This window comes from Chanodichthys erythropterus, chromosome 7, assembly GCF_024489055.1.
Source record: "Chanodichthys erythropterus isolate Z2021 chromosome 7, ASM2448905v1, whole genome shotgun sequence".
Classification (NCBI taxonomy): Eukaryota; Metazoa; Chordata; class Actinopteri; order Cypriniformes; family Xenocyprididae; genus Chanodichthys; species Chanodichthys erythropterus.
Genome location: NC_090227.1, coordinates 18672214 through 18692287, shown reverse-complemented (window position 1 = coordinate 18692287; position 20074 = coordinate 18672214). Strand labels below are relative to the sequence as shown.

Below are 20074 nucleotides of genomic sequence, written 5' to 3'. Positions count from 1 at the left end.
ATGAAACTGATCAGGAAGATTATTTATAAAGCAATCTTTATAACGCTGCAGACTTATTCCGCAGCCAGTACTAACTCTGACAGACAATCAGCAAATTCTTTGATAAAGTCTTTATGGTGCCCTGGTGGCCTGTATACAGTAGCCAGCACAAATGTCAACGTACAAAATGTTACATAAAGCACCATCACTTCGAAGGAATTATATTTGAAAGACTTTTGAGTAATACTGAAGATATTACTATAAATTACAGCAACACCTCCCCCTTTGCCTTTCTGACGAGGATTGTGTCGATGACCGTAACCTTGAGGGCTAGACTCAGTTAAAGTAATGTAATCGTCTGGTTTTAGCCAGGTTTCTGTCAAACACAGCAAATCTAGATCTGTATGTATTTATTTATACAGAACCGTTAAACTAATTTGCAGTATGTAACGCAAGTACATTATAAGTAACTGTAATTAAATTACTTAAAAGTGAACAGTAATCCCTTACTGTACATTTTTCAGTGGATAAGTATTTAATTACAGGAACACTGGAGCTCAGTTTCTCTGGCCAATTTCTCCACTGCCACAGCAGTGATGTCCCCTCTGCTCCCGCAGGAGCTCAGGTTCTTTGGCTAATTTCTCCACTGCTGCAGCAGTAATGTCCCTTAGGTTCCAGCAGGAGCTCAGTTTTTGTCTGGCTAATTTTCTCCACTGCAATAGGAGTGATGGCCCTTATGTTCCTGCAGGAGCTCAGTTTTTGTCTGACTAATTTTGTCTAACAAACTTTGCGTGAGAGTTATGCTGGTGAAGAAGTCTTAAATGCCAGTCAGTTATTCACTACAGAAACTGAAAGTAAAAACTGATGGAGCTTTTGGCATTTGACGCTGCAATAACCAAAAAAAAAAAAAAAAAAACACATTCAAACCAAAATATCTGACTTCCTATTGGTCGGAGCTGATTACTCTAAATTAGAAAGTGGCTTGACAAGAGCAATTTATGTACCAAGTCGAGTAAAAATATGAGGGCGATTTCTAAGCATTTTGAAAGTGATACCCTACCTGCCTCCAGTTGGTGGCTATGACATTGACTCAAAATATTCACATCCATATGATCAACCTCTTACAAGGAACACACAGCTGAAGTTTAATCAAAATCAGTTAATGTATGCAGAAATTAACACACTTTGTTTCTTGTTTCCTGTTTCTTGCCATAAATTAAATTCAATACCACGGCCAAAATATTCGAGATATCAAAAAAACACTATCAATTTACCATTCTAAATGTCCTGTCTTCATGCTGACTGAGTTTGGTGGTGATCGGATGAATTCCCTAGGATTTTTCCAAACACCCCTAAATAGCCAACTTCTTGTTGGGCTGGCATATGACTGAGTGTGAAAGTTGTTCGGCCCGATGAGGTCTATAACTGTATGAAGTTTGGTTACTGTAGGTGAAAAGGGGTACACTACAGAGCCCCTCAAATACAACCATATAAAATAGTCTGCCACAAGAGCTCCCCCCCACGACCCCCCAAGACAACTTGTGCATGGCCCTGATGGCCGATGATTCCTAGGTTATTGCAAAGTTTTAAGAGTTTTTGAGCATGTTAAGGGACCCCCAAAAAAAAATTATCTAAGGAAAACAATAGGGCCTTTGCCTTTCCACTCAAAGTGTAGTAACATCTACAAGTGAAATTGGAATGCTCCTGAGGTAGATTTCAAGCATCTCAGAAAAGAGTTTGAATACTTATGCAATGTAATTATTTAAGTTTTTTATTTTTAATAAATTTTTTTTTTTTTTTTTTTTTTTTTTTTTTGCTTTGTCATTATGGTGTATGGAGTGTAGATTAATGTGAAAAAAAAAAATTTAAAGTTGTTAACACTCTGAGGTCTGAGGGTATCGCCGGCAATACCACTGCAATTTTTTTCTTACCAGTGTGAAAGAGACTCAAAATACTCTGTCAATTTTGCACATACAATTAAGAGTTATACACCATTTTAATCTGTAGAATATCTTCTTTCATTTGTGTACACTCAGAGTAAAAACAAAATGTTGTGCTTTTTGTAAAATAAAGAAAACTAACATGATGCGTGATCTCTCGTCTCCCTCTGAACGAAGTCCAATCTGATAGTTCTCAGAAAATGAACTGTAACTTAGTGAATTCTAATGACAAAAAAATTACACTTATGTCAAAAGAAACGTTGAAATGTCAGCTTTTAAATCGTGTAAGTCAAATCGAAAACATACATTCTGTGTTTATGTAATCTGTATGATAAGAGAGCCATGTCAGAAGTCCGTGATTCAGCTCATTACCCACTAATGCGGCCACGCCCATGGAGGGAGCGCTATTCAGACGCAAATTCAGTCAATACATGCAGACATAGTTTCAATCGTGTATTTATTGTCTTGAAAAGTGTTTATCTGCCATGGCCATGGTTAGCGAACTCTAGAAGACATGCAGTTAGTTCCTGGTTCTTCTTCTTCTTTATATGGATTTGTGGACTAAAGGTGTACATAGCGCCCTCCGGCTGCAAGTATGAATTGAAAACACCATTCCTGAAATGTCCTCTTCTTCTTTAGAATAATTTGTGGACTAAAGGTGTACAGAGCGCCCTCGGGCTGCAGGTATGAATTGAAAACACAGTATCCAGCACTCATAGTGATAAGAATAAATATAGAATAAATATTACTCCTCTGTATAGAAATTTGACATAAACATATAAGAATCATCAATATTTCTCCAAATGTGCATGCTTTTAAGCTAAAAGCCTATATGAAATGCCATAGAGGTAACATAATTGTTCAGACACTTTGCATCACAGAAATACATTATATTTTAAAGAATATAATAGAATACCATTATTTTAAATTGAGCTGAGACATGATTACAGAGGGTTTTTTTCACAGCCTACCTGACTGAAAGAGCTCATTAATATGAAAGTCATTTCAGCTCATTACTATTCAATTCTTTTGTCTTCTCAGGTGAGAATGGCCCATTATTCATGATGACTCACGCCTCCACGCATACTGTTTCTCTTGACAAAAAGTGTCTTACAAAAACTAAATCAATATATTGTTTTATATAAAGGAGTAGGCAGCATAATTTTTACATAATTCTGAAGCAAAAACTCTAGTGTACAACCTCCAATACCCAGAGGTCTTATGAACACAGATTTAATATACTTTTTTTGGCCTTATTTCAGTGACTTAAGTTTTTAGTTTTTTCAATAACCACGCATAAACGTTATTCCTTCAAAAATACAAACATGTACATACATGTTCCTCACATATTATGGTAGCCTAGTTTGTGCTGAATACAGTGTAATGACACTTGTGTCATTAATATATTTATGAACATCTGAAAAAAGCACAAATGTCAGGGCATGTCAAAACTTCTCCAGGGCCCCAAAAATCCTCAGATCCCAGAGGGTTAAACATAAAGCAGCATCATAAAATAAAATGAGAAAAAAAAGTGAATAGTTTCGCAAACCACACAGACACACACACATATATATATATATATTGTTACGGATGTTGGTGTAGAGAGACGAGGCAGATACGGATTTCCACAAAGTATAAAGACTTTAATATAAACAAGGGCAGGAACACCAAACATACACTAAACACTACAGAGAACGGACAAGGGGTGCAGGGAGTGAGTGCAATATATGGGGAGTGCTGACAATAGAGTCCAGGTGCAAGTGATCCGTGATGATGAGGAACTGACGAGGGAAGTGAGTGCAGGTGTGGAGAACAGGAGGATCATGGGAAATGGAGTCCAGGGGAACAAGGGATCTGTGACAGTACCTCCCCCTCCCGGTAGGCGCGTCCTCGCGCCGTAAATAGAATAACCGGGAGGGGGGGGCGGGCGCCCTGGAGACCTCATGCAGGTGCCGGGGGATGAGTGGACTGGAGTGGAGGTCTCCAGGGCGGATCCATGAGCCATGGCGGGTCAGGAGCCTTGGCAGGCCACGGCGGGTCAGGAGCCTTGGCAGGCCACGGCGGATCAGGAGCCTTGGCAGGCCACGGCGGGTCAGGAGCCTTGGCAGGCCACGTCAGAGGCCCACCCACATGTGTGGCGCCCACATGTCCCCCACCCACGGGTACTTGGCCCCCCCCCAAAAAATACTTGGAGAGGTTAAGGATCATATAGAGGAGTCCAAGGAATAAAGTCAATGTGTGGGTGGAGGAGCATGGAGCTGGTTTGGCGGCGGATACTGGAGCTGGTATGGCGGCGGATACTGGAGCTGGTTTGGCGGCGGAGACTGGAGAACTTTGCTCGGCGGCGGAGACTGGAGGACTTTGCTCGGCGGCGGAGACTGGAGGACTTTGCTCGGCGGCGGAGACTGGAGGACTTTTCTCGGCGGCGGAGACTGGAGGACTTTTCTCGGCGGCGGAGACTGGAGGACTTTGCTCGGCGGCGGAGACTGGAGAACTTTGCTCGGCGGCGGCTGGAGCGGCAGGCTCGTAGGCGGCGGCTGGAGCGGCAGGCTCGGCGGCGGCGGATGGAGCGGCAGGCTCGGCGGCGGCGGATGGAGCGGCAGGCTCGGCGGCGGCGGATGGAGCGGCAGGCTCGGCGGCGGCGGATGGAGCGGCAGGCTCGGCGGCGGCGGCTGGAGCGGCAGGCGCGGCGGCGGCGGCTGGAGCGGCAGGCTCGGCGGCGGCGGCTGGAGCGGCAGGCTCGTAGGCGGCGGCTGGAGCGGCAGGCTCGTAGGCGGCGGCTGGAGCGGCAGGCTCGTAGGCGGCGGCTGGAGCGGCAGGCTCGTAGGCGGCGGCTGGAGCGGCAGGCTCGTAGGCGGCGGCTGGAGCGGCAGGCTCGTAGGCGGCGGCTGGAGCGGCAGGCTCCTAGGCGGCGGCTGGAGCGGCAGGCTCGTAGGCGGCGGCTGGAGCTGAGGGCTTGTAGGCGGCGGCTGGAGCTGAGGGCTCGTAGGCGGCGGCTGGAGCTGAGGGCTCGTTCATTCCCTCAAATACAATTAAGATCCCCACAGGCACTGGAGCTGGCTCTGTGGGGACTGGAGCGGACTCTGGAGATCTTGGAGCGGGCTCTGGAGAGACCGGAGCGGGCCCCGGAGAGACCGGAGCGGGTTCTGGAGAGACCGGGGCGGCTTGCTTCCTCCTCCTCCGCTTACGGGACCCAGTGGAGGAGTGTGGGTTCCGTGTGGTCCAGGAAGTCAGCTCACTGGAGGGATATGTGGAGGAAGAAGGAGTCTGACCAACTGGCCTGGCCACCTCTGTTTCTGGAGGGACTGGACGGGATTGACACTTATCCTGAACCTCATCGACAAAGAAATTAGATCCGTTTAAATATAAAATTAGATTAATGGTTTCGCTCAAGGAAAAGGAATTTTCAGGTTCATCCAAACGGATAGTGTCATCGTCCAGTCCATCCAGAAACAGGGCGTTCAAAAGTGCATCTGACCAGTTAGTCAGGAAAGCAAGCTCTACAAACTCCTCCACATACCTCTCCAGTGAACGGCCAACCTGGAAGAGCCCGATGAGCCGGTCGGCCGGAGATGTAATTGCGAGAGGCTGAGAAGGAGTTGGAGCCTCGGGGATGAGGAAAATTCCCATCTTATCCTTTGTGGATATCCAGCGGTAAAGGTCCGTTCTTCTGTTACGGATGTTGGTGTAGAGAGACGAGGCAGATACGGATTTCCACAAAGTATAAAGACTTTAATATAAACAAGGGCAGGAACACCAAACATACACTAAACACTACAGAGAACGGACAAGGAGTGCAGGGAGTGAGTGCAATATATGGGGAGTGCTGACAATAGAGTCCAGGTGCAAGTGATCCGTGATGATGAGGAACTGACGAGGGAAGTGAGTGCAGGTGTGGAGAACAGGAGGATCATGGGAAATGGAGTCCAGGGGAACAAGGGATCTGTGACATATATATATATATATATATATATATATATATATATATATATATATATATATATATATACACACACACACAGTCAAACCAAGATTTATTCATACACCTTGAACTTATTTATTAACAGTTTATTCACTATAGTTTAAAAAAATGGTAAAAGAAAATAAAAATATGACAAGATCTCAGAGTGAAACTGTGTCAGAAAAATATAATCTTAATTATGTCAGATAACACTTAAGCAAAACATGGTCAGGTAAAAGTGGCTGAATAATTTTTTGTTCCAAATTTTTTATCAATTTTACTGGTAGTCCACTGTATGAATGTCACAAATGTGTAGCTGCAGCAGGGATGAAGCAGAATCAGACTTCTACAAATAATGGGATTTATTATGTTAAGGGACCCAAAAATATGTTAAGGGACCCATGGCGGTTCAGGAGCCCCACCCACATGTGTCCCACCCACATGTTCCCCACCCACGGGTACATGGAGTGGGCTCATGAAGGACTGAAGCAACAGGTTCAGTCCAGAAGTCTATGAGCCAATGTTCCTCATCTAGTGAAGGCTCAGACTTGGCGGCGGCCATTTTGTTTAGTAGCTCTGGCGCGGCCATCTTCATGGGCTTATGCTTTGCGGCTGCCATCTTCTTTGGCAGTCTGGGCTTTGGGACAGGCAGGACAAAATGGGCAGACCCACTGGAGTGGATATGTGGAGGAAACTGACGGTGGGTGAACTGACCAGGCCACGTGTTTTTCTGAGAGAACTTGATGAGGAAGACACGTTTTCTCTTGAACCTCTTCTATTTTGAAATAAGAACCATTTAAAAAGAGAGAATCTGATTAATAGACTCGACTTGGGAAAAGGAACAGTCAGGTTCAATATAACGGATCGTGTCCTTGTCCAGGCCCATCAGAAAACATGCGTTAAGCAGGGCATCTGGCCAGTTCACTAAGCAAGCGAGCTCAGAAAATTCCTCCACTTACCTCTCCAGCGGGCGACCATCCTGCCTAAGCCCCCGCAGACAATCCACCACTGAAGCATATTCTTTGGGGAGCACAGGAGAGATCGGGACCAGGAAAATTCCCATCCTTGTAGCAGTCCTCACTGTTAGGGTCCGTTCTTCTGTCACAAATGTGTAGCTGCAGCAGGGATGAGGCAGAATCAGACTTCTACAAATAACGGGATATATTAAAAGAGCAGAACAGCAAACACACATTAAACAATAGCTAATAACAAAAACAATAACGGACCAGACCAGGTGCAGGGAATCCGGGGAGAGCGGGAGAGATGATGAGGAAGTGAGTTCAGTTGTGGAACCGGGCGGATCATGGGAAACAGAGTCTAGGACAGGTGAGAACTGTAAAAATGAAGAATTGTACTTTATTTTGCTATCTTCACTTACATAAATGAACTACATTGTCCTGCACCCACTAGTAAAAATATATCAAAATGTCTGAATAATTTTTGGTTTGATTATATATATATAAATCCAGCCATGGAGTGGTCTATCGACCAAAGTGGAAGTGACCCAAGCAATGGCCAAGACTTCCAGAAGAGGGTTGAGGCTGATGTGAGAAAAGACAGAATGCAATTATATTATGAGCTTCCAGTTTGGGACACAAATAAGCACTTTCATAAATGACCATTTTCGAAAAGCACTCTTTCGCCGAATGCACATGATCCGGGGGGAGTGTGTGAAAGGAAAAAATCTGTTGGCTCTCGCTCCCATAGGCTCAAATTCCTCGCAGTCACCCCAATTATCCAGCTCATGCAGTGCCTCGGCAACCGCAGAGATGGGACAACAGGGGCTAAACAAGCATCCTTCTTTCCTCAGAAAGAAGGTGAGTCTAGAGTGCAACACTTTTAGTTTTAAACTTTGACAGTGGCAACGATCAGACAGGCCGTTAAGCTCTGCTTGAACATGTTTAACACTCATCATTATATACACCTCATGTGTCATGTGTATCCCCTCCAGGACTAAACTGAGGACATGGAGCCACACACTTTCTGAAAAATCATCACGTTCACCAAGAGGAGTTGGAAAAACTGCTCACAGAACATGAGCCAAATCTTCCATAAGGGCAACAGATAAACCACTTCCTGAATATAGTGAAATTTGAGTGATATAGCATGAGCACATCATTTTGAGGTGTATGTGACTTATGCCTTATGGGCAGGACACATATGTATGCCTAAAAAGCTGATGATCTGATGTTAAATAAAGGACATATACAAAATATGCAGATCGGTGGGTCCCCAGGACCAGGATTGTAAACCACTGCTTTACGCTCCTTCTAGTAACAATTGATAGTGTGTTTTTATTATTGTATGTTTTTTTTTTTTTTTTTCAGGTTGTCTTCACCATCACTGATTCTTCTCAGAAGTACCACATTCCTCTGCTTCTGAGCCGTTTCTCTTACAGTACATATAGAGGAAGTTAGATGTAAAGTTTATGCATGTTTCTGTGCCAGTGCAGTAAATATTTAATGTTTCTTCATGTGATAACACTATAGTAATGTTCAGATATAAATCATTTAAGTGTTTTGTTGATGATCAGTTAATCATTTACCAACCATTAATAAATAATATTATTATTGATATGTTACTCTCAAAAGGCGTTAAAATAAATAATTCAAGATCATCTTTATGAAACAATGAGATGGGTCTCCCTCAAGCATCAGTTTTAGGTCCACTGTTGTTTTCCTTATATGTCAATGATTTACCAAATTGTTTTAAGGAAACTAAATGTCAGTTATATGCAGTTGACAGTAATTTATGTATCAGCACAGACGCCACGCTTAGCTGCAGATATATTAACAAATGAAATGACTGACGTGTCACAGTGGCTACAAAACAACTGTTTGACCTTGAATTGTTTAAAAAATCTCAATGTGTTTTTCAATTAGAAGGAAGGAAATTAATGGTTTTATAATTAAGTTCAATCAAAAGACAATAGAAAGAGTTGTAGCAAACTACAGGTATTTAATCAATTATCTCAAATCATGGGTATATATATATATATATATATATATATATATATATATATATATATATATATATATATATATATATATATATATATATATATAATAAATCATAATGCGTTATGACTAATTATAATATAGATTGACCAAAGGGAATTATGCACATATATTGTGAATTAATTACAACGGATTATAATTAATTACATATATGATTAGTTCTAGTGTAATAGTTGTTTAGAAAAACTATCCTAGTTTGTCCAGCAAACTATGGGTTTTCTCCTCATAGACTATTATGAAAGAAATTTTATTCTCTGGCCACAAGAATAAATTCCTATTATAGCATCAAAGGGTAAAGCAGTGTTGCAGAATCGAACTGTAGAAGTGACTTGGTTTTCTGAATGAGCAGCAGAACAATCGAGCATGAATACATTGTTTTTAATATATGAAACTACTAATACATAGGCTAAATATACACTAAGAATACAAGTATATACAAAATCAAAAGTAAAGACAGGAAAAGAGAGAAGTAGCCAAACTTACAGACAGTCTTTGAGAGCCAGCAAAGAATCAGTATCACTTTGTTAGGTCGTATAACTTATCGCATCTAAGATAGAGAGAAGCGGTACTTGCATGAGTTTGCATGCTGAGTTTCAAAAAGATACATGTGAAGATTCAGTGCTGCTGCAGTTCATTGGCTTCTTCTGTTTCCACGGGAAGATTTGAACTGAGGTCTTGAAAGTTGGTTTCGCCAGAGATGGTCATCCCGAAGAGGAGCGCGTGATGGAAGCACGGTTACCGAGACGTCCGGGAGAGACGTGCATGAGATGGCGAGGGACAGTTGAGAGACTATCGAGAGACAAAGGGAAAATGCTTGTGCTTGTCTTTTAAGGAAAAACAAGCCAACACGCCTCCTTGGGTGAAACAGCCAATGATAAGAGTGCAATTTTGACGGGCAAACTTTTCCTTTGTCTCCATTTATGACCTCATTTGCATGGTTTATGAGGTGTCAAATCAGAGTACATTTTCTTCGAAATACCATGGAAAATAGAATGCATTTTACAGTAATTTTACAGACATACATTGTCGAATAAGGCATAAAGAGAGCTTTACAAAGAAACCAAACTTGTCAGATGGCAAAAACATAAAAGGGGAGATACAGTTTATTTTATCGTTTAGAATGAAACTAACACAACTACAGTCATAGCTAAGCTTATACACTAGGGATACATATATGCAACTTGAAATACAACGACAGGTACACATTGGCACAGTCATATTTTGTACATACAATCTTTATGCGTGTTTGTGTGTGTCTGTGTGGTGTGTATTGGGGTTTGGCTGGTCTGTAATGCAGCCGCATGGCTCACAGTAATTTGATCTGAGTTGACCACGATCATTTGAAGTCACAAGGGAGGGAATCAGGAATCCATCGATACGGCCATAAAATGTGTCGAGTGAGCTGTTAATGTCAGCCAGGCCGGAGCCAATGTGAAATTTACACACAAAAGTTCAAGGAGTTAAAAGCATTCTGAAAATTCTAAAGTTGGTTTGCATAATTTGATCTTGTGCAGACCTTACACAGTTAATGATTTTAAAGACCCTTTGTGGTGAAAATAAAGTTTTTAGGGTGCCCTAGAATGCTTTTTCACAAGATGTAATATAAGTCTAAGGTGTCCACTGAATGTGTCTGTGAAGTTTCAGCTCAAAATACCCCATAGATTTTTTTAAATTAATTTTTGTAACTGCCTATTTTGGGGCATCATTAAATATGCTCTGATTCAGGCTGCTTCCCCTTTAAATCCTCACGCTCCCCGTCCCCGAGCTCACGACTCTAATACATAAACAAAGTTCACACAGCTAATATAATCCTCAAAATGGATCTTCACAAAATGTTCGTCATCAGATCATGTAAGTACAGTATTTAATTTGGATGTTTACATTTGATTCTGAATGAGTTTCATAGTGCTCCGTGGCTAACGGACTAAAGCTAACATTACACACTGTTGGAGAGATTTATAAAGAATGAAGTTGTGTTTATGAATTATACAGACTGCAAGTGTTTAAAAATGAAAATAGCGACGACTCTTGTCTCCGTGAATACAGTAATAAACGATGGTAACTTTAACCACATTTAACAGTACATTAACAACATGCTAACGAAACATTTAGAAAGAAAATTTACAAATATCACTAAAAATATCATATCATGGATCATGTCAGTTATTATTGCTCCATCTGTCATTTTTCGCTATTGTCCTTGCTTGGTTACCTGCATAACGTCTGATGATTCAGCTGTGCACAGATCCAGATGTTAATACTGCCTGCCCTTGTCTAATGCCTTGAACATGAGCTGACATATGCAAATATTGGGGTTTACATATTAATGATCCTGATTGTTGCGTCACAGTCGGTGTTATGTTGAGATTCGCCTGTTCTTCAGAGGTCTTTTAAACAAATCAAATTTACATAAGAAGGAGGAAACAATGGTGTTTGAGACTTACTGTATGTCATTTCCATGTTCTGAACTCTTGTTATTCAACTATGCCAAGGTAAATTCAATTTTCAATTCTATGGCACCTTTAATGTTGTTTGGTCTGGAGATGGCTGAGATTCACTGGGGGGACAGTTGGAAAGAATTTTTTTTCTTTTTCTTTTTCTTTTTTTTTTTACTTTCAATGACTTTTCAGATGTATTTGAATATAAAATATTATATAATCTATAATAACATTAAACATTAATTATGTTTCCTCAAAACAATATTGTCTTAATTATCAAGCATGTACATGAAAGGTCAATGAACAACATTTATGAATTATGAACAAACATGTTCATTAAACAGAATCTCTTGGCCAAATTAAAGATACATTGTCAAGGAATTTGCATATGTGGTGCATACTGAATTGAACAGGTCACACAAATATTTTAAATACATTTGCCAGGTTAAAGAAAACTGAATGTTTTGGATGACTACCTCTGTTTAGTATACTTTGGAAAAAAAAAATGATGTAAAACTGGAGAATCCAGTTTTAATGGAAAAGGAATCTGATGAAAAAGCAAAATAATTTGGATGATGATAATCTAGTCTAATTTGGATAATCTATAATATATAATAATATTCACTCATCCCTTTTCTTAAACAATGGTTAAAAGGGTTGAAATGTGATGTTTATAATTTTATAAAACTTTTTGTTTGTACCATAGACATGGAGTTTTTTTTTTTTTTCAATACAGAATATTCTAGTATTTTCTGAAATAATTTCAACTGCTGATTCTATTCTTCTGGACTGTTGTCATCTGTACAAAGAAAACACCTTTTTTGTTTATTGTTGTTATGTAAATGTACCCTTAACCGCAAGCACAGCTGTCAATCATGACGTTACACCCCATTTTTTAGCATCAAAAATAACTAACAAAAACCAAGCTTATTGGAAAAACAAACACTTGAACACACGTCAGCGTGATGATCGCTACGTAAAATGACAGAAACCATCTTTGGAAAACTAATATTTTAAGTGTCATTTGATTTTTTTTTTTTTTTTGGCTTGAGAACTTGAGAACAACACAGCAGGCATCCATCAAGGGGTGATCGAAATTTTTTAACCTCACTTTTCAGGACTTTAATGAAAAATTAATGAAGAACACCAGTCACAGCAGCGATCTTCACCAGGGTTTCATCAAGTTGCACAAGTAGAAGCCATTCTGAACGACCACCCTATGACACCAGTATCGGAGGACCCAAATGATCTAAAGGCTCTTACGCCCAATCATTTGTTGCTTATGAAGTGCAAGCCACATTTTCCTCCTGGACTGTTCAAAAGTGATGATCAATATTCAAGAAGAAGATGGAGACAAGTACAATACATTGCAGACCTCTTCTGGAGACGGTGGATTAGAGAATATCTGCCACTTCTTCAAGAGTGGCAAAAATGGAACAGAAAAAAGCTAAATCTTAAAGCTGGAGATCTTGTTCTTATTATTGATGAAAATGCTTCCCGAAATTCATGGATGATGGGATGAATTCTTTCTATATAAAAAAAGAAAGAAAGAAGGTGTTGTCATGATCACCGTATGTTCCTGTTCGCCCCGTTTGACCATGCCTGTACGACCACGCTCAACATTTAATAAAACGCTGCACTTGGATCCCCTGCCTAAGTCTCCATTCACAACAGAAGACCTAGCCACACCAAGATCCAGCAGCTTTGTTGGGCGTCCTAGTCCCAGCATGGATCCCGCAACACATCTGGTCAGCCTTCGTCAAGGTAACTGCACCCTGGAGGTTCATATCCAGAAATTCCTGGACATTGCCCATTTTTCTGATTTACTGGACTGTGCCCTCATTGACTTTTTTGCTTATGGACTAAATGAACCTCTTAAGGGTTATTTAATCGCCAATGGTCCCAGAGGGACGTTTATGGAATTCTTGGACTTTGCCCTGCTTACCGTTGGTTCACGTTTTACTGTGGGTGTCGCGACACCGTAGTGAACCACGTAATGGCCGCCGCTTCAGCATCAGAGAACACTCACAAAATGGCGGGCACTACGACTTCACATCACGTCTTCACTGATCTCCCAGAGCCAAGTCACGTCTTCGCTGATCGCCCAGAGCAACGTCACGCCTCCGCTGATCGCCCAGAGCAACGTCACGTCTCCGCTGATTGCCCAGAGTCCCGTCACGTCTCTAGATCCGTTTGACAGCGGAGAGGATTGTTGTCCAGTGTGAACGATCCTCCACTGATTTCAGCACGAGTATTCCCAAGCATACACCAGCCGCTTCGCTCTCAAGTCAGCCGGCCGCCTCGCTCTCAAGTCAGCCGGCCGCGTCGCTCTCGAGCCCGCTGGCCGCGTTGCACTCAAGCTCGTCTGTTTCAACGCACTCAAGCTCGTCTGTTTCAACGCACTCAAGCTCGTCTGTTTCAACGCACTCAAGCTCGAGTCTGCCAGTTGCTACGCACTCAAACTCTCTGGATGCGAAAAATGAGATGGCCGTTTCGCCAGTGCCCACGGGCAAGATGGCCGCCCCTTCAGTGTCTGGAATAGAAGGGGTCGTCCCAGCCATTGAGTCCGCTCCAGAACCCGCTCCAGCCAGTGAGCCCGCTCCAGAGCCCGATCCAGCCAGTGAGTCCGCTCCAGCGCAGCCTGCTCTCCTGGTCTGTCCTGTCCTGGCCCAGAGGGCTGTGCTCACTTTTTATGTCTTGGCTGTCATGCGTGCATTGAGGAACTCGAGCCCTATTGACTTTGGAGCAGTCTGCCAGCCTGAGCAGCCCGCTGTCGTCCCAGAGCAGCCCGAGCAGCCCGCTGTCATCCCAGAGCAGCCCGCTGTCGTCTCAGAGCAGCCCCAGCCTGAGCCTGCTGCCATCACTGAGCTGTCCGCTCTCCTTGATATGGCCATTGAGCACCCTTGGCCAGCCCTGCTGCCGCCACCGCCGCCTGCCCTGCCGCTGCCGCTGCCCAAGTGTTTTGCCCTGCTGGAGACACCCAGGCCTTCTGTCCACGAACCCACTAAGGACCCTGCTGAAATCCCCAAGAACTTTTTTGGGGGGGGCAGTATACCCAAGGGTGGGGAGCTTGTGGGTGGGGACCATGCCCGGCCACCTTTGGTTTGCAACTTGTTGTGGTCACTAATGGACTCTGACCCACCATGGACATCTTTGGCTCCTGACCCGCCGTGGCCGCCCTTGGCTCCTGACCCGCCTTGGCCGCCCTTGGCTCCTGACCCGCCGTGGCTGCCCGAGCCACCTGACCTGCCGTGGCCGCCCGAGCCACCTGACCTGCCGTGGCCGCCTGAGCCACCTGACCTGCCGTGGCCGCCTGAGCCACCTGACCCACCGTGGCCGCCTGAGCCACCTGACCCGCCGTGGCCGCCTGAGCCACCTGACCCGCCGTGGCTGCCCGAGACTCCTGGACCTGCATTGGGGACCCCGTTCCTGTCTGCATGCAGATCTCCAATGCACCCACCCTCCCTCCCTAGCTGTTCCTTTTACGCCGCGAGGATGCGCCTTCCGGGAGGGGGGGCGTTATGTCATGATCACCGTATGTTCCTGTTCGCCCCGTATGCCTGTACGACCACGCTCAACATTTAATAAAACGCTGCACTTGGATCCCCTGCCTGAGTCTTCATTCACAACAGGTGTATTTTCAATGTTCGCTCCATTACAGTTTTTTCCAATTGCTAACACACTAAAATGACATGCACAGCACAATTATTTAAACTGACACACAGAGAGCAAAACTTCTTCTCAAGTCTCCAAAAGTTTAAACACCTTTTCTGTTTTACACACATTTTGCATTTCAAAATAGCACTTTTTAAATTCACTAAATACAGTTCTCTGCATAAGACACAACAATCTGACATAAAGTCACATGTTTGCCATTTCAAAACACTGCCATTCAAAATGACACTACATGAGCTAATTGGCCAATTACATGTGCCACCTGGCCAAACACCTCAGTGGTTAATTGTTAACACTTCAATCAGGATGTAAACACTATGAAAAGACCACAGGTGAGAACCTTTTTTTTTTACAACAACAATGGAAGACATTGCAGAGAGAGGAAGAGGAAGAGGAAGAGGGAGGTTGAGAATAAGAGGGGGAGGAAGAGTGAGCGGTAGGGGTAGAGCAGGTAGAGGAGTTCATGGCCAAAGAAGACAAACACTTTCAAATGAAATCAGAGCAACCTTAGTAGATCATGTCATCAACCATGGGTTGACAATGCGTGAGGCTGGACAGAGAGTGCAGCCAAACTTGAGCCGTTTTACTGTCGCCTCTGTCATCCGGACCTTTAGACTGGAGAACAGGTATGTAACCAAAATTTCATGTAGTACACATGTAGTATACCCCATGTCATAGTGTATCAGTTGGGTGACACCTGTTTACTTAGTGTATGACATCAGCCATTCATGAACTGTACAAGTTTCCTGTACAATGTACTCTACTGTGGGGGAAAATATTTAGGCTGCATTGTCCAAGCCCTATATATATTTTTATTTTATTTTTTCTAAAGGACTGAGAGACGACACCATGGTGGAGGAAGGGGCCAAATGTTCACCGGGGTACAGGAAGCTGCCATTGTAAACTTGGTTTTGGAAAATAATGAAATCAGATTACGAGAAATTCAAAGCCACATCATCCAAGACAACACCTTATTCAACAACATTCAACGAGTTAGTCTGTCCACATTGGCTCGCATTCTCAAGCGAAACCAAATCAGAATGAAACAACTTTATAAGGTGCCGTTTGAGAGAAACTCTCAAAGAAACAAAGAGATCAGACGAGCATATGTGGATGTAAGTACTATATTGACTGCAGTACACTACACACAACATTGTTTCCCAGTGTACTGGATAACACCATATTGAGTGATTTTTGTTCTTTGTTTTCAGGGAGTACTGGAAATGGATGCTCATGCAATCCCACATGAGTTCATCTTTATAGATGAGGCTGGGTTCAACCTAGCAAAGACCAGAAGAAGAGGGAGAAACCTCATTGGCCACAGAGCCATTATAGATGTTCCTGGCCAACGTGGTGGGAACATCACAATGTGCGCTGCCATCTCCAATATGCATGGTGTCCTCCACCGTCATGCCAAACTTGGACCATACAACACAGCCCATATTCTCACATTTCTGGACAGACTTCACAACATTCTCATACCACCAGAGCGTATGAATGATGCAGACCATCAAAGAAACCGGTACGTTGTAGTATGGGACAACATGAGCTTTCATCGTGCAGCCCCAGTCCAAAACTGGTTTGCTGACCACCCAACATTTCTCGTGCAATACCTCCCACCATACTCACCATTTCTGAACCCCATAGAAGAATTCTTTTCGGCATGGCGGTGGAAGGTATACGACCAGCAACCCTTTGTGCGCATGCCTCTTGTGCAGGCCATGGAAGAGGCATGTGATGAGATTGATGTGGGTGCAATTCAGGGATGGATAAGGCACTCAAGGCGCTTCTTCCCTCGATGTCTGGCAAGGGAAGATATTGCCTGTGATGTTGACGAGGCGTTGTGGCCAGACCCAGCTGTGCGGCAAGATGCTGCCTAATTATTTTTCTTGCCTTTTTTTTTTGTTTGTTTTTTTTACTGTAATATATTTTTTTTCAGAAATTTTCTTTTTCAGTTTACTTTTTTTGTAAGAATATTTTTGTTCAGTCCCATGTAAATATACCTGCTGTGCTTATGTTGTACTGACTTGTTTACTGTAGTGAAGGAAAAAAAATAAAAATGTTGCAACAGCATGTGTGTGTATCTGCAAATATTTCTGTGCATGTGAACAATCTGATACATATTTTAGTATTATGGCAAAGCATACTAAAGATGGGGGTGCTTTTCATTATGCCCAACAGTGTGTAGGTGGTTAAGCAAAAATCTGGTAATATGAATGAAGTGTGTGCCATTTCATGCAAAAGTTTGATTTTGATAATGCTCTGTGTAGTTTCGGTTGCAGTGCTTCATTTTGCAGGATATATGAGGTATTTTGCAGTTTGGGTGTGTGGTTTTGTGAATTGTGTTAAGTGTTTTGATAAAACCAGACTAGTTTGAAAAATTGTGTGTTAGCAATTGGAAAAAACTGTAATAGAAAGAAATTGCTAGGCCGCAATTAGGGGCTGAAATGTTGGAGCCATTTAAGTTTGAATGTTTGAATGTTTAAAGTGTATTAACTTAATTGTTTACTTAAGTATGATTTATATGTTTTTGATGAATTTCGAGATGACTTTTATTTTGTAAGGTGACTGTATAAGGAAGAGGTCAAACTGGAATCAGGGGCAGGTTCAAGCTCACACCGATGCACAACGTTTTGCTACGTTTTCCAGGTTGAACGACATGTTTCCTGGAAATGGTGTGCAACGGGTTTGAGATGCGTTTTCTCTTGTTTGGTAGGCGTGTCAGAAATGTCAGCCCAATCAGCGGCAAGATGTATATAAACCACGCTGTATTAAAGAGACAGCTTGCACAATGAGTATTAATGTAATCTAAAAATACTATACTTATATATTTTGTTGTTGTATTGAGAAGTGACACTTTAATAAACTTTTCTATACTCCTCTGATTATATAATGGTAAATATTACAATACCATAGCACAACAACAGTGATCAGCAATAATGATAAGCCTAATACTCACAATAAAAATAATCCAGATCAACAGTCTCGGAGGGAATAAGTGGATTATCCTGCACCTGAAATGTTTGTCTTTTCATCCTGAAATGTGAGGCAAATGTTGTATCACAATAATAAGTTTCCATAAATCCCTTCACTCGATTGGGATGTTCTCTTTTATTCTGGACGGCAAGGGCAATGACTGTAACATTGAGTGTATTTTGCAGTATTAAACATGTATTTATACCGATTTCATCAGGCTCCAAAAATTCTTCAAAAAGAACACAAAGAATGGCCTTCTCAGCCGCCATAGTGTCAACACTTGCGTCATCAGAACGGGGTGTTCAACGCACCACCGTTTCCGTTTAAAAAAGTTTTGCAACATTTTGTCGGGGCTGAACACAGCCCTGGTGTGAAGGTGGAGAGAGCACACAGCTTTCGACCACACACATTGTTTGATTGACCAACATTAACTTTTTTATTACTTTCTTCTGAAAATAAATACTTGATTTAGCATTTATGTTGGAATGGAGGTCATTTCTTGGATTATGTGCATCAAAGGATCCCTCAACCTTTACACAAGATGGGTAGCTTTAATTTGAATTAATTGTGGACAAAAAATATATAAAACGCTATAAAAATATATTTTTAATTAATCAATATATTTAAACATTTAAAAACATTTCACCCCATCAGCAATGGCCCTGGTACAGTGCATCAGCTATTTGATTTATCTTAAAAAGTGAGCAAAAACAACAAGTGACCACAACGTTTCACCCCTAACTGGAGGGCATGTGGATGGTTGCAAACAGGCCACAGACCCTCAATGTGAAGTCTTCCATTTAAACACAAAGGACTGAACAAAGCTGTTGACATGAAGGTTGATGGCCATCACTCTGCACCACCGTCCTGATCTTCTGCTCACTCCCTGTATGGTAGTACATTTCTTCCCTTCAATGCCGAAACTGTAACAAAGTCAAAGCACACACATAAATACACGTATTACAAAAACTGTTATCCACAGCACCAATAAAGATGAACAAACAGTGTAAGGTAGAAATGTCAAATGAAAATTCTGTAGCAAAACAAAATGCAACTTATTTTTTTTTTAAAGTTTAAAAGGTTGAATTATTATGGCCAATACTTACAAAATACTCATAAGCTTCCTTGTGACAGCAATGCACTTCCCAGGATGCAAAGACAAGTGGACCACACTGCTGGAAGAAATCAAAATACATTTTTATTCATTGATGTTGCTTGTTGGGGATAGGCTAACACATACATTGTTGCCTATACACATGCATTTCATACACTTCAATAATACATCTAGGTTAGTAAAATGTTATCCTTGACCTTGCTGAATATTTTGCCATAGCATGCATTATACTTGCTTTGTTGCCTAATAGATCATTATTAACGGTGATAAAAAGTAATTTACACCACTATTCATATATTTTTTTTTTATTATCAATCGTTTATTGTCATTACAATCACTATGCTACAGAACAGGGTCTTCTGCACAAACAGATGCAGTAATAATCTGGTCAATTTAACAACAGCCAATCTCTCTGACCCCAAACCACCCATTTACAGTACGTTTCAAGTGAAACTTAAATATTTTCGATCTGGGCCATCTTTTTCCATGTTTTTGTGCATAAGCAATAACTGAAGATGCAGTGTTGACTGCGGCCGCTGCAGCCGTCAGCGGACTGCAAATATAAGACAACAGTCCAGAAAGTCGGCTGAAATATTTCCAGACGAATATCCAGCTTTTGGCTCGTCTGCGGCTGCTTCTTCACTTCCCGACTCTTGGAAACTTATCAAGCTGTCAGCTGCAGTGTTGTTCTAATCCAAAGATGTGCAACTGCTAATATTAGCTGACAAAACTTCCCTCTCACCTTCGACATCAGTGTCATTTGCACTAGGTCGGCACAAAAAAACTAGAAGTTTTTCACCTTTCGTGGAAAGAAAAAATGATTGAGTACAGAACGGCTATAAGAAATGCTAGATCTACTTATTTTTCAAATCTCTTAATAGAAAACAAACATAATCCTAGGTATTTATTTGACACAGTGGCTAAATTAACTAGAAACAGAGATTCAACTGCTGACGTTTCCATAGAGCACAGCA

The 20074-nt window shown here is 42.1% G+C and overlaps 1 protein-coding gene across 1 annotated transcript in view; it reads left to right on the top strand.

Annotated features, from left to right (window-relative positions):
* Nucleotides 1–8297, top strand: part of uraha (urate (5-hydroxyiso-) hydrolase a) — a 77372-nt gene extending 69075 nt beyond the window's left edge. The window contains exon 3 of the mRNA XM_067389070.1: nt 8208–8297. Coding sequence (XP_067245171.1) covers nt 8208–8297 — 90 coding nt within the window. The remainder of the gene's footprint in view (nt 1–8207) is intronic.
* The last annotated feature ends 11777 nt before the right edge of the window (nt 8298–20074 follow it).